This window comes from Phyllobates terribilis, unplaced genomic scaffold (assembly GCF_046119375.1).
Source record: "Phyllobates terribilis strain yellow unplaced genomic scaffold, ASM4611937v1 Scaffold_11__3_contigs__length_659146591, whole genome shotgun sequence".
NCBI classification, from domain to species: Eukaryota; Metazoa; Chordata; class Amphibia; order Anura; family Dendrobatidae; genus Phyllobates; species Phyllobates terribilis.
The window spans coordinates 321,924,393-321,940,380 of NW_027362771.1; the positions used below are offsets into that span (position 1 = coordinate 321,924,393).

Here is a 15,988-nt window from a genome sequence, read left to right on the forward strand (position 1 = left end):
TATGTAAACCTAGCCTTAGAAATAAATGGTTGTGTTGATTGCACCTATTGCTGTTATCAAGTCTTACTTCACTGTTACTGTACGTGTCCCTTCCTTATGTAGCCTATTACTTCCGTGTTACACCTATGTATTGATTTTGCTTATACTTGTTCTCATGTCGTTACCAGCTACAACATGTCTTGCTATATTTGTCATCCTATGCCAGTTAAATTTCGATATGATTTACTGCTGTAATTTATGACTGTATGATTCCATGTGAAAAATGTATATTATAATGTACCATGTTTAGAAATGTATAAATGAGCACGCTGTATACATATATTGGTCTTGTTCTATACAGAGTGGTCTTACTCCTCTACACATGGCAGCTTTTGGAGGGAATGTGCAAGCCCTAGAAATGCTTCTATCTTTGCAGCCAAACAATGTCATCAATCTAAGAAGCATTAAGGTATGAATGATGATAATGCTATTTACAAACAATATGCAGTTCATTCATTGAATCTATTGGTTTGTGTCCATGTGTCTTATGAGGATCCCATCTGTATGGTTTGTAACAAACATTACCAATAAGTAGTACTGTAACATGCAACAATAGCAAAGCCAGCAGAAATCCAACATGTAAGAAGAAGGCACCTTACCGCTGCTATGCACGTAGGTGGCGCACGTGGTTCATGGACCCATTGTGCCACGGGGCAGGGCTTACCTAGGAGGGGCATAGCTAAGCAGCTACCTGGTGTACACAGCTCCCGATGGTGGAGTCAGGCTTGAGCTGCAGGTAGCCGCCAGGTACCACTCCTAAGCAGTCTCTGGTACTCCAGTTGCTGACCCCAAGGGTCAGGTACGCAGGCAAGGATAGGACTCGGGCTCCGTTCAGACTGCTAAGTTCAGGAACCACGGGTAGAACAGTTATTGACATGGACATGGACTCAGACAGAACTGATTCGGAGACTGTTAGGACAGTCCAGATACACAGAATACTCAAATAGGCACATGTTCAGACACACGGTTCTCAGATACTGATTCAGGGACTGGCCGCACACGGACCAGAGGGCGAAGTTCATGCACTAAGACCAGGGACTACTTGTTCAGGACTGGCTGCACAAGGACTACGGGTTCAGGACTTGCCACACAAGGACCAGGGACTTCGGGTTCAGGGCTAGCCACAATAGGACCAGGGGACCTCACATCTCACTAGTCAACTGCCACACTACCTAATTGTTTAATGTTGCTTCGGCACCTCCCTATTGGGGAGAGCGCAATTTAAACAGGATGCCTCCAGCTATTGACTGGGAGCCATCTTGCAGGTGCGCGCATTGGCCCTGTAAGAACAGGGAACGGTGGCGTGCACAACACCAGGAAGCAGGGAGCAGTGAGTATGCCGGCATTACTGCAGCTATAAATCTAATTAGCCAATTTCTTTAGTCAGAGCTGTGTTTTTCTTTTGCAGAACTTTTAATCCCCTGCTTACCCTCTTGTGCAATAAGGAAGAAGTTATTGCACTTACACTTTGGCACTTCCACCTGAGACTTAGCGGGAATCATACCGCCCACTGAACGGAAAATTTCACAACTCGAAAACACTTAAAACTGCGTTGTATTGGAGTTCTCATTGTTGTGCCAGCCTGGTAGCGGGGGCAGTAGCATGTCCATCAGAGAGTTACTGCCTTGAAAGCGAACTTTTAAGTAACTTTGAAAATGCATTTTATTACTTGTACTGATCCTAAATGATAGCTTCTATAGCTGCAGTCATAATCTTCTAGGCTTCAGAGTTTAATTTCCCGGCATTCTTTTCTTGCTCAGTTTCGCTTTTTTTGGTGTTTTGATTTATGGAAATCTGCAAAGTGTCATCGTACAACAAGCAATGTGCAATTATTTGGGAAAAATGTATTTTCCCTCAGGGCTGCGGAGTTGGAGTCATGGAGTCAGAGTCGGAGGCCATTTTGGTGGAGTCGGAGTTGGTATAAAATGGACCGACTCCGACTCCTAAAATATATAATAAATTGGGTACATAAGAATTTGGGAAAGTTATGAAATGTCCTATAAATGTCTGTCCTATTCCTGATCTAGACTTTTAGCTGAAATGAATCTGCGCTACAGTAAATTTATCACTTAAACATGAGCCATGTATGAGGGAGTAAGAGTCGTAGAGTCTGAGTTGGAGTCAGTGTCATGGAAATTGAGGAGTCAGAGTCGGAGGTTTGGCTTACCAACTCCACAGCCCTGTTTTCACTCTCTATTATTTGAGCTCAACTTAACTGTTGGGAACGTGTAAGTCAGCGAGCCTGCTGAGTGCAGCACTGTGAATGTAACTGGACAATAGTATGTGCTTTAACTCAAAATCAGTGCAAGATAAGTCATGTATTTATGACGTTACTCTTCATTAAGTAACATTAAGTAACTGTAGTATGTGTTTTAAATATTGCCGGTTTGTGTTTTTTTTAGTAAATTACTCTCCTTCATGAAGCTAATTATCTATTGTATGGTTTTTATATCTTTCCGGTTTGTGTTTTTATTAGGACTTTACCCTACTTCATGAAGCTGTGCGTGGTACTAGTATTGAAACAGTTAAGCTTCTAGTAGAAAAGGGAGCCGACACAAACCTTCAAGACCAGGTATGTTAATCGCAACAGCATATTAATATGTTGTGAAATATTAAAAGGGTTGTGCGGGCAGCCACTCAAAAATGTTTTGAAAAAAATGTTAAGGAAGCCCTTTCATGAACTGTTTTCCCCCTTCGTTTGTGCATATGTGTATGTACTGTATTGTCAGTGTGTTAATATATTCACATAATGCTGTCTCCAGCGGCGTTCCAGTCCTCATCTGAGTGATGTCACTGATCCTCAGACCATCCGGATCATTCTCTGCGTGAGCCGGGCGTCTCTTTTACGATGTAAGCCTATGTAGCCTTGTTCTGACGTTCCATAGACTTACATTGTAAAAGCCACTTCTGGGTCACACAGAGCGTAAAGTGATCCAGAAAGTCTGAAGAACTGTGACGTCACTCAAAGGAGAACCAGAATGGTGCTGGATATGGGAGAAGATGGCGATAGGAGAGTATATTAGCAAACTGACAGCACACTACATACACATATACACAGGTGTAGGAAAAAAAGTTCATGGAAGGGCTTCTTTAAGTATTCAAATTAAAAGGGCTCTCAGTAATTGAGGCTCTCAGTAAGTTACTGTTCATACTTTACTGTTTTTCTAGTTCTGACTTTTGTGGGGTTGCCCTGTAATAACTGTATTCATTGAAAAACATTTTTAAAAAATCCCACTCACACACTTCAGCATTGAGTTGCATATTTTCTAAAGCAATTTTACACCAGGAGCAAAACTGAAGATGCCCTGTTCATTCAGTCACCTGAACAAGGAATTTCAGTTGGGATTGCACACTCAACTCAACAAGTGTCATATTGATTAAGAAGCATACACCACTTAAAGACATTCGCCACTTCTTCATAAGTCCCTTTTATAGGAATTGTCATGGATATTCTCTTTTGTAAATTTCCCAACTCTTTGTGTAACAAAAGCTGCTCTCCTGGTCACATGATCTCTGGCTGAGAAGCATGCTGTGTGGGTGGGGCTCTATTCAGCATAGCTCACTCACTGCTTCTTTACATATGACTGCACACACAGCTCTCCCTGTACAACTGTCCATTGTATCTCTATTATTACAGCTTAGTGTACAGTATATCTGTTATATACACTCACTCTGTTCTGTACCATGTAATATAAATATATATACAACATGTTGTATTCCCTCTGAATTCCCTCAAGCTGGTGCCAGAGGACAGGGAGCAAGGCAGAAAGGTATAAAACTGCATGAAATTGGCTGAAAAGTAATATGGGGCTCTTTAAATTCATCCTCTTTAGGCATTTATGACAAAACCAGTAACTGAGTTAGGGTAGTGGACAAACCTCTTTAATGAATGTGGTGCATGTTTCTCCAGTGGGCTTCTATTTAAAACTGGTATATAGGACTTGCCCATAGTTTTGTGATATGGCCTGAAGATTCATTATATACAAAACACTATTCCAAAGACATATATGATGCATATTGGCTGGAGATCAACTTGGTCATACCTCCCCATTTAGTAAATATGGACAAAACTATGCAGTGGATCTCTAATAATACAACCTAAACTTGTAATAAATCCAAATACCACCTGATATTATTATAACAACAATCTTTATTGAATTTTTTTTTTTTTAAAAAAAATATTTTTACAAAACCACAAATGATTAAAAAAATTCAAGAGGAAAGGATGAATCAAAAGAATGTGGGCACGTGTGGACCAGGATACATCCCCGATGTTGAGATATCATACATATAAATTAGTAGTCATAGGAGGGGTTTTCTTTCCAGTATAGGCCCCACCTCTCTACCCAGTGAACAACATAGGGTGTAAATATGCAAAAAACATCCCTACATAGGGCTCAGCTCGATATAAACCTTGCTGTTAAATATACTAATACAACTCCTGAAATAATATGAGTCTATACAAAAGAGTTATAAGTTGATGCCCTCCCAAATAGGAGCACCGGTTTAAGTTTATCGAACTTACCCATCAGGAATGTAAAAATGCCCGGTCCCGCACCACAAGTAACTCCCCGATGCACTTTTCGCACACTCAGTGCTTTCTCAAGGGGAGTGTGTAATGTAAAGAGTCATACCTCACCGCATTTATACATATCCCCGTCCAATGTCCGCCAATTATTGCACCACATGTCCGCGCTGTCACAGCGTCTCCGGAAGCACGAGATCCGGCTCTCCTTTCAGACATGAATCCGGGGAAATCCCCATCTGACGTCATTGATGTAAGCCAGAAATGACGGAGGCTTTTGCCCGTCCATGGACAAACTGTTTCAGCGCACATGCGCCTGCCGGCGCCATTTTACCGGAGTCTCATCTCATCATACATTCCGCTATGAACTTGGACCACTCATACAAACACAGTCTACTAATTTATATGTATGAGATCTCAACATCGGGGATGTATCCTGGTCCACACGTGCCCACATTCTTTTGATTCATCCTTTCCTCTTGAATTTTTTTAATCATTTGTGGTTTTGTAATAAGAATTTTTTAAAAAAATTTTTTCAATAAAGATTGTTGTTATCTCAAGATTTATTATGCATGATTTAAAATTCTAATAATCAAAATTATTACATAATCATTTTCTAAAAGAATTTTGGGTCCCAGTAATCCATAGTTTAAGTCATAAATTCACACTTCCTAAAATACCTTAACATATGAAACTAACATTTTTAGATTTAATTTATCAAATTAGTATTATTTTGTTAAGCATTTTTCATTATGTCAATTTAATTTCCTTTTGTTTTGGAGGTGATCTTCAATGTGGTGAGAAAATAGTTTTTTTTTCTTATGTATTTTGTAGGAGGGTAATACACCTTTACACTTGGCTGCCCACTTGAGACCACCTTCTTTGTCTTCTGCAATGTGCCAAACTCTTCTGAAAGGAGGTTCAAATCCGAACATCAAAAATTCGGTACGAATTTGGTTATGTGATTTTTCAATCAGAAATCAAAAATTAACTTTACAACCTAAATTTACAATGAATGACCTGTTTCATACAGGCAGAAGAGAGTTTTATTTTTGCTGTTTTGAGAGGAGCAGCTATGGAAGGATGGAAAGACTCACAACTTCTCATTTCACTTGCCCTCAAGCACCACCCTGATCTACTTGGTCGAAACTCTGTAAGTAGAAGGAATAGTTTGGAATAGCAATTTCTGTTCATATAAATCCTGACCAGAATCCATAGACATAATCATAAAAAGTTGTAAAGCAATCAGTATGGAATTTTGTATTACTGCTCTTCATTTGTTACATTTTGATCATAATGTTTCACGCACTGACATATCCTCTATTCCTCTTTTTTACCATTTGGGACTCATTGTTTCTGTGAGGGTTACCTACAAAAGAAAAAAAGAGTCTTACATACAAAAAAGCAGTTAAGGAACATAATAAACTAAAAATAATGTGTTTTTTTGTAAAAGAAATATTATAAATGATCCAACAAAAGATAATAAAACATTTGAAAAATAATAATAATACAACTCAAGCCCGATTCATCACAGATTTTACACCAGAATTGTGGCGAAAAAAGCTTTTAAAAGTCACAATGTTTTTGCGTAACTCGAAGCTGCGACTTATGGCGTTGTCAAGTCATTTTTGCCTAGCTCCGAGAAAGTGGGTGGAGTTGGGTTGGGATGTGGGCGAGGCGACTGCAGCTCGTTAAATTCATGACGAGCGGAGGCTTTCGCTACCCCACAAATCTTACTCCAGCAAGGACTGGAGTAACATTTGTGGTGAGGCATTCACAGAGGTGCACACCACTCATCACACGCCTTTTAATGAATCAGGAGCTACCTTGGCCCCTCAGCAAGACCTGCGTGAAGTATGGGCCTTATTCTTTAAAATTCTTAGAAAAGATTGTTAAAAGATATAATATAAAACATTGGGCAAATTTGAGTTTACTTGACATTCAGTTGATGGATGAATCTAATATTTGCACCAGAACTCCACTATATTTGGGTTATTTAAGTGGAAACTTTTTTCTAATAAATGGTATTTACCGTATTTTTCGGGCTATAAGACGCACCGGACCATAAGACGCACCCCAAATTTTGGGGTGGAAAATAGGAGAAAAATATTTTTTATAAGATGGAGGTCCGTCTTATAGTCTGTATAGGTATCTTACCTGGGGGGTTGGTGGAGCGAGGGTCACAGGAGGCAGGGTCCTTCAGGAAGCCGGCGGAATTGGATGAATGCTGCAGACCCTGGATGCGAGAAGCCGGTGCTCCAGCAGCAGGGAGTTGTGGTGGTGGTGGAGCAGCATTGCAGGGCCCTCAATTCCCTCCATCAGGAACCTGGTGGCTGCAGCAGAAGAGGTGACATGCTGCGGGGCTGGGGCCTGTGGTGGGACCTGGGGCCTGTGGTCTGGCTGGGGCCTGTGGTGGGGCCTGGGCTAGTGGTGGGGCCTGGGGCCTGTTGTGGGGCTGGAGCATGGCTGGGGCCTGTTGTGGCGCTGGAGCCTGGCTGGGGTCTGTGGTGGGGCTGGAGCCTGGCTGGGGCATGTGGTCTGCCTGGGGCCCGGGCCCGTGAGCGGCGTGCACTGCTGTCCGGTGGCCGCGGCTGTGCAACGGTGCGGCAGAGCGGTGGTGGGTGCAGCAGTGCGGCTTTCCGGTGGCCGCAGCCATCTTCATGAAGCTGTGATCCATAGAAAATTGGCCGCCCAAGCTCCCAAACGGCGCATGCGCCGTCTCGGCAGCCATTTTCCTGTAGATCTCCACCGCCACTCTGCCTCGCCGCCACACAGCCGCTCTGCCTCGCCACTGCACCCACCGCCTCTCTGCCTCACAGCTGCACCTCCGATCTGCTGCATCGCCCCTGCGATCCTGCTACACCACCACCGCAAGTATCCGGTAAGGTTTGGACCATAAGACGCACCCCCCCATTTTCCTCCCAAATTTGGGGGGAAAAGTGCGTCTTATGGTCCGAAAAATACGGTACAAGTCCAATTTTCCCATCTGATTCTGGTCTGTACAGGCAACATTTACAAAATATACTGCACACTATTAGGCTGGACAGCAACCACTTGTGGCGTTAGGTCACAAACAAGAGAGGATCCAGAGCGCAATGGTAGATTGCTCCATTAATTTAAAACATGTCATCCTGGGGGATAGTGAAACTACATGTTTGAAATTATAATGATGGCATCATTTTATCATAGAGCGATTGTATTATAGAGCATGGGCATTAACTAGCATAACCAGATATTCATGCAACAATGGCACAAGAATACATGACCTCCCAAAAATAAAAATAAATAATTATATATATATATTCACATTGACATCCCAATGGTTAGGACCATCCCAATTTGGGTACACCTTGACACTGGTGGGATGACTTTTATGCATTTTTTGATCAAAAATGGTATTTACTATGTACACTATGCTATTTATATGCACTATTCCTTTTGCTTATTTACTTACAGCAGGGTATATGTTGATTTTTCTTCTATCTTAGGTTTTAAGTTTTTTTTTAGACAGATCCTCTCAGGAACCTCAATGAAAAAGCGCTTAAAAAGAATGAACATATGCACTTCAATGTTAAAACGACTTGCTGTGCATATATTCTATATATTCAAACTTCAAGCTTTGAAAGCCATGAAGCGGCTAAAAGAAGTGACCTGACCATTCTTCTGGCGGCTCTGAAAGCCACTCACTAATTTAAATACACTGCTCAAAAAAATAAAGGGAACACTCAAATAACACATCCTAGATCTGAATAAATGAAATATTCTCTTTGAATACTTTGTTATGTACAAAGTTGAATGTGCTGACAACAAAATCACACAAAAATCATCAATGGAAATCAAATTTATTAACCAATGGAGGCCTGGATTACAGTCTGATCCAACTTTGATGTAATGTCCTTAAAACAAGTCAAAATGAGGCTCAGTATTGTGTGTGGCCTCCACGTGCCTGTATGACCTCCCTACAACGCCTGGGCATGCTCCTGATGAGGTTGCGGATGGTCTCCTGTGGGATCTCCTCCCAGACCTGGACTAAAGCATCCGCCAACTCCTGGACAGTCTGTGGTGCAACGTGACGTTAGTGGATGGAGCGAGACATGATGTCCCTGATGTGCTCAATCGGATTCAGGTCTGGTCCATAGCTTCAATGCCTTCATCTTGCAGGAACTGCTGACACACTCCAGGTCTGGCATTGTCCCGCATTAGGGGAACCCAGGGCCAACCGCACCAGCATATGGTCTCACAAGGGGTCTGAGGATCTCATCTCGGTACCTAATGGCAGTCAGGCTACCTCTGGCGAGCACATGGAGGGCTGTGCGGCCCTCCAAAGAAATGCCACCCCACAGCACTACTGACCCACTGCCAAACCGGTCATGCTGAAGGATGTTGCAGGCAGCAGATCGCTCTCTACGGCGTCTAAAGACTCTGTCACGTCTGTCGCTTGTGCTCAGTGTGAACCTGCTTTCATCTGTGAAGAGCACAGGGCGCCAGTGGCGACTTTGCCAATCCTGGTGTTCTGTGGCAAATGCCAAGCGTCCTGCACGGTGTTGGGCTGTGAGCACAACCCCCATCTGTGGACGTCGGGCCCTCATACCACCCTCATGGAGTCAGTTTCTAACCGTTTGTGCAGACATATGCACATTTGTGGCCTGCTGGAGGTCATTTTGCTGGGCTCTGGCCGTGATCCTCCTGTTCCTCCTTGCACAAAGGCGGAGGTAGCGGTTCTGCTGCTGGGTTGTTGCCCTTCACATCTCCTGGTGTACTGGCTTGTCTCCTGGTAGCGCCTCCAGCCTCTAGACACTACGCTAACAGACACAGCAAACCTTCTTGCCACAGCTCACAATGATGTACCATCCTGGATGAGCTGCACTACCTGAGCAACTTCTGTGGGTTGTAGAGTCCGTCTCATGCTACCACGAGTGTGAAAGCACAACCAACATTCAAAAGTGACCAAAACATCAGCCAGAAAGCATTGGTACTGATATGTGGTCTGTGGTCCCCACCTGCCGAACCACTCCTTTATTGAGTGTGTCTTGATAATTGCCAATACTTTACATCTATTTGTCTATTCCATTTGCACAACAGCATGTGAAATTGATTGTCAATCAGTGTTGCTTCCTAAGTGGACAGTTTGATTTCACAGAAGTTTGATTTACTTGGAGTTATATTCTGTTGTTTAAGTGTTCCCTTTTTTTTTTGGAGCAGTGTATATAGTTTAAAAAAATAAAGTCAGCAGCAAAGCCGCCGAGAAAACAACCAGCACAATGACAAAGAAGTCACTTCAGCAAAACACCTGTAGCATCTTCCTATGGCAAAACTCAGCTGGTAGCTATAAGACGCAGTGTGAAAATGATGAATTGGTGTTCTCCAGAGAGGGTGCCAATCTCCGAGGTTAGTTAGGGACTAGACATGGAATTCGTAGGTTTTCGATCCATCAGTCAGGTCAGTAATCTGTGACCGCAGGAAAGGATTCCTTTGAAACTCCCTAACTCCAGGCTCCTCTTTTCATTAGCCAGTGCTAGCGCAACATATCATTGTGGCATGACGCACACACGACGTCTCTCCAGCTCGGCTAATCTGAAGAGCAGCCGAGGATGTTGGGAGTTAAGATTTACAGTCTCCTGTCAGCAATCATAGGGAACTGACCTAGCCAATGGACTGGAGTCCTGAGAATCGATCTTATCTCTAGTAGGGGCTGTTTCTTTTTAGGTTTTTTTTTTGTGATATTATCACTAAATTAGTATGTGCCACTTTCTTTTTCTTATGTTAGCAGCGTAACGAATTTATGGTATAGAAACCCTGTCTACCATCAATATGTAACAAATGCTCTTCCCACCGCCTTGGTAATGTTTGGCAGAATAGAGAGGAGGCTATAACTGTTAAAGGCTTTTTTTTTTTTTTTTCCCCTTACTTTGTGTGATATGTATTGTTGGCGGTATACACTTACCTGTAGTGTACATTTTTTTTACACTCTTCTGTGCTATAATTATTAGAAAATACTTTTCTGCATCCCTATATTTTTATTTATGGATCAGTTTTGAAATTGATCATGGGAATAAGACCTTAATGTGGGAAAATTGATTATAACCCCTTTTGATGTTTGAAATGTGACAAAGATATAATGATTCATTAGTGTATTATTTTCTCTGTACCAAATTTAGTTTGGCCTCACTGTTTGTGATGAAGCAAAAAGAATATCTGCTCCAATGAACATTATCAGATTGATCAAGGAAAAGACTCAGGTAAATGGTAAATTTAGTTTAGAAGATTGTAATTAGACATATTAGGGCATATTTATCAATAGTGTCTGATCCTTAGACAGTGCAAACTTAGGCAACAGTTTTAAAATGTGCCAAATTTATCAAAGTACAAGTTCATGTTGTTTGTTGGCACAGTTTTAGAAGTTTACACCACCAACTAGTTAGCTTACATTGTGCCTGAAATTTGCATCTCAATTTTGGCCCACTGTGTTGCATTTCAGACCACAACATCCCTTTTCTGCTAAATCACACCACTTTTGTCAATTCCAGGTCCCCATGTAAGACAAGACTCAGAAAGTGTCTAAAACTCACAGTAAGGGTGTAGTCAGACGGTTGTATAACACAGATGACAATCACATTGTAATGCTTGGACTGGTTGGAGGCTCACTGTCACTGGTGTATCAGGTTTGACAGGCAATCGTTCTGGATCCACATGTAAGAAGGTCGCTGCGCTTGGCCTTGCAGACACCTTCTTGATCTTCATCATCCTTCCCTCTCTAGGAGGCGTGATCTCCACCTTCTGTTACTAATTAACACACCCTTGCTTGATCTTTAAATACCCTCGGTGTCTCCAGAGAGTCGCCGGTGATAAAGTAAATTCCTCTGTTGAGGTCTGGTGTGCTAACAGTTGGCTAGATTTGTCTTGGAATTCCTTTGAGGATTGTAGTCGTGATCTCTCTGGTGTCTTCTCAAAGCTAAGTGTTTCCCCTTGTCTGTTTCCCTTGTTTGTCTTTAGTTGCAGTGGGGCTGACTAGTGCTCACTACTCCCCCTCCCTACCTAGGGCCTAGTTCTAAGGACAACCAGGGTTTAGGTATCCTGCTCTGCGATAGGTGAAGAACCTATCTAGGGACTATAGGGGAGTCAGAGTGTTGTTAGATCTACCTAGGGGTCTCCACTCATCCTTTCCCTAGTTGCTGGGCTTCCCCCCTTTTCCCGGGGTTGTTCGCTGGGTCCTTCCCATAGCAAGCTTGACACTTTCTTTACCAGAGTGTGACAGCTTGTATTTCCATGCAGCTATCACGCTCGGGTCAGAAGAGCCACCAGCCGGTCTGAGCATTGTGATGCGATAACGATTCGTGTTATACAGCTGTCTGACTGCGCCGTAATTATTATACAAGTCATGAAAGACAAGTTTTTGGAGTACATTTCGCCATTATTGTTGCACATTTAGCTTGATAAATCTCGCCCAGTATTTTTCGACAGATTCTCTTTGTAAATGTACCTTCTGTCTGTATGTTCTGCCAGAAGTTTAACCCCTTCCTGACATATGATGTACAGATATGTCATATGTCCCGTTTCCCGTGTTTGGAGAGGGCTCAGAAGCTGTGGCCGAATTATACCTTCCAGATGCCGGCTGTGATACTTAGCCGCCAGCTTCCTGTAACAATTGTGCCAGAGTTTGTTCCAATTGCTACCATTTAACCATTTAAATGCGCATGTGCACCAGCTCACATCAGTACTCTCCTCCCACCACCACATTGCAGGGAGCCAGTATGTTAAAATGGCTGCTGTGGCACTGCATGAGGCCCCAATGGCTGCCATTTTTGCCCTATGAAGCCTAGCCTTTGGCTGGGCATCATGGGAAAATGACATTTTGTCTGTATAGTGCAATACACTTTTATTCGCTAGTTGAAATCCCTTGAAGGGAATAAAAAATTAAAATAAGAAATAAAAAAGTTTTAATAATAAAAAAAGAAAGAAAACACGGATATTGAGTATTGCCACATCCATAAAAGTCAGATCTATCAAAATATAACATTAATCAACCTATACCATAAAGTCTGTAAAGAGAAAAGGAATCAAAACACTAGAATTGTTTTTTTTAGTTTCTTTGCCTCCCAAAAATATCAAAATAATGTAGATTCCAGCTCACCATTGATGTTAACCCCTTCCACTTAGAGCACGGACAACGGCTCTGCAGCTGCCCAAATATGCGATAAGAGAAGAAATAGTCCAGCTTCACTAGTAGATTCTTCTTTATTTAAATGAAATCCATACACAGGACATGGAAAGTCATGTTGACAGGTGAATTTGCGTTAGTATAACGCTCGCATCAACGCGTTTCAGGTGAACACTCACCCTTATCACGATTTCTTCTCTTCTCCCAAAAATATGCAATAAAAAGCAATTAAAGCATTGCCTGTGTCCCACAGTGATAGAAACAGAAACATCAACTTGCCGTGCAGGAAACGATGCCTCATATAGCTCCATTGACAGAAAAATAAAAAAAAGTTTTGGGTCTCAGAAAATGGTAAAAAGTGATTTATTTTTTATTTTTTTTTAATACAAATTTCTGAATTTGTTTTCACCATTAAATAAAAAACAAAAAAAGTAGACATGTTTAACATTGCCGTTATTGTACTGACCTGGAGAATCATATTGCCAGGTCATTTTGACAGCACAGTTAATGCTGTTAAAACAAAACCAAAAAGACAGTTGCAAAATTGCGTATTTTTTTTGCACTGCTGTGAAGCTGGCTGGATCGCTGAATCTGTATTAAAAGAAATAGTGGCGGATACTTGTGTAGGCATCCTCCTGTGAACTACAGTACATAGAGCACACTACACTATAGTACCAAGTGTCTGCACTTATCCGCAGTCTATCACTTGATCTCAGCATAGTCACCATCAATGCTTTTCAGCTTTGTGCTCTGCGGATGCCTATGTCCTGTGTTTCTCAGTGGGGCGCAGAAACCTGCTATGTCAGAGATTTGCTGTCTCACCACATGTGTCTTCTAGCAGTGCAGGGTAGCAAATGCTTAACAAGGTTCCATCCAGTATTAAAATGGGTTTTCCCACAAACAAAGTTCATTTTAATCAATAGATATTGGAATAATAATAAGTTCCACAATTGGATGTGTTTAAATAAAATGTTCCTGTGCCGAGATAATCTTATAATTGTGCCCCTGCCGTGTACTGTGTAATGGCTGTGTTTGACCGTACAGGAATATGGCCTGACGCAAAAGCGAGTATAAAGACAGGACAACATGGGATTGCAGTTGATTTTTTTTTTTTGTAAAACATTTCCCTGTCTGTTTTTAAACAATGTTTTACCTCAAAGAAAAAATCATTTGCGATCCCATTTTGTCCTGTCTGTATACTCTTTTGCATCCTCCGCTGCCCTGGAGCTGTGGTATTTTCAGAGCCATTAAACGTAATTCTGGTGTTTTGATTTTTTTTCTCGTTACGCCATTTACTGATCGGATTAATTCTTTTTATATATTGATAGATCGGGCGATTCTGAACATGGCGATACCAAACGTGTATATCTGATTTTTTTTATTGTTTCATTTTGAATGGGGCGAAAGGGGAGTGATTTAAACTTTTATATTTTTTTTATATTTTTAAAAACATTTTTCTTTACTTTTTACATGCTTCAATAGTCTCGATGGGAGACTATAATCTGTGATCATCTGATCGCCTGTGTGTAGCAGAAATGCTCACCTGATATGAGCGCCGACCGCTGGGCGGTGCTCATAGCATCCTGACAATGACAACTGCTGGAGTTTCCTGCAGACCCCGGGTTGTCATGCCAACCCATCAGCAACCTGCAGTCATGTGACAGGGGCGCTGATGGGCGGGACTAATGACACCCTTCTGCCGCGGCCATATTAAATGCCGCTGTCAGTGATTGACATTTAACATGTTAACAGCCACAGGTGGATTGCGATTCCACCCGCGGCTGTTAGGGGCACATGACAGCTGTCATGTCCCCGGAAAAGGTGCAGGCTCATCACCGGAGCCTGCGCCAAAGGGGGGGACACCATGTCGTGGAGGGGGTTAAGTCTTGAAAGCCAGCTAATTAAACTGTATCCTCTCTATGTAATACAAGTTAATATTTGGTTGAAACACCAATTAAATTATTCAGCAGATGCCTAAGATGTCTTAGGGTATGCTGCTGTCTAAGTTGAATTTATACTTTCCCTACATCATGTGTCAAGTGAACCGCTTGATACCATTCTAATTTTCCTTCAGATCTGGGGTTGTAACTGAACTAGATTGAACAGGCATCAATAACCATAACTCTTATGCTGCTATTTCTCAGGTGGATCTGTCCTCTCTGGCTCTCACTATACTGCAGCCTGTCAGCTCTATCTCTTCAATGTGTAGCTACTGTCTGCTTGATCTCATCTTATACTGGTATCTGTCAGCTCCTTGTCTCCTCTCTGTCATACTACTGCCTCACCTCCCAGTCTAAGTACAGTAAATGCCCACCGGAAGAGTGGATATGTGGTAACAGTGTCTTTGTTTTTATGAAAAGATATGTTGTATTTTATGATTCTGTTATTTCTTTTTTTTCATTCATGCTAGGTGATTTCTGACACAGCCTCATTACTCACAGTATTAAAGGGGTTATACCACAATTACAGCCTATTACCTTTACACATGATACGTTATGTGATAAATGTCTGGTAACTGGGACCTCCACTGATCACCAAAACAATGGTACAGTGTAAGGCAGTATTTGGTCAGTATTTTTCCTCAGTATTTTTAAGCCAAAACCAGGAGTGGGTTGTTTCTATTATACCTTTTCTATGATTGTTCCTCACCTGGTTTTGGCTTACAAATACTGAGGAAAATTACTGACTGAATACTGACCAAATACTGATAGTAGGGCCGTGGCCCAAGACTGAGATAACTGTTCTAGGACCATTTTTGTGATCAGTGGGTCCCCAGGAAACACGTACCACCTATCCAACACATAATTAATATACTGTAATTGTGGGTCAAACATTTTAAGGAAATAAAGTACTTTTCAACCTTGCTGTGAAAAATACCTAAGTCTGAATTGATTGGCATTATCACTTTATTTCATTCAGGAACAGCAAAATCTGTTTCTGAAGCAACAATGCCAGAATATGTCTCAAAATGTCACTTTACCACTCAACTCCAGGCCTGATGAATCATCTGATAATATTCCCATTATCGATGTTGGAAATTGGAAGCCTGGTAAGAAGATTAGGCTCTTCATATGTGGCCACACTGGAGTAGGAAAAACTACCTTTGCCAACACACTTAAAGAGGTATTGATTTTTTTCTTAACTTCTCATTAAAGAGGTATTTCCATTTTGAACCATAATTATCTGGTATGTGTGTACCCAACTTCTAAGAATCTCACCTATTGGAAACAAGGGTTCTGGTGCCATCACCTAAACACCTTCCCCTT

General features: G+C 41.8%; 1 protein-coding gene across 1 annotated transcript in view; it reads left to right on the plus strand.

The window, feature by feature from the left end:
• The window catches only part of LOC141166168 (uncharacterized), a 79,352-nt gene that overhangs the window by 15,117 nt on the left and 48,247 nt on the right, over nt 1-15,988 (plus strand). Inside the window, exons 4-9 of the mRNA XM_073652596.1 lie at nt 341-448; nt 2,516-2,611; nt 5,399-5,509; nt 5,598-5,717; nt 10,723-10,803; nt 15,642-15,845. Coding sequence (XP_073508697.1) covers nt 341-448; nt 2,516-2,611; nt 5,399-5,509; nt 5,598-5,717; nt 10,723-10,803; nt 15,642-15,845 — 720 coding nt within the window. The remainder of the gene's footprint in view (nt 1-340; nt 449-2,515; nt 2,612-5,398; nt 5,510-5,597; nt 5,718-10,722; nt 10,804-15,641; nt 15,846-15,988) is intronic.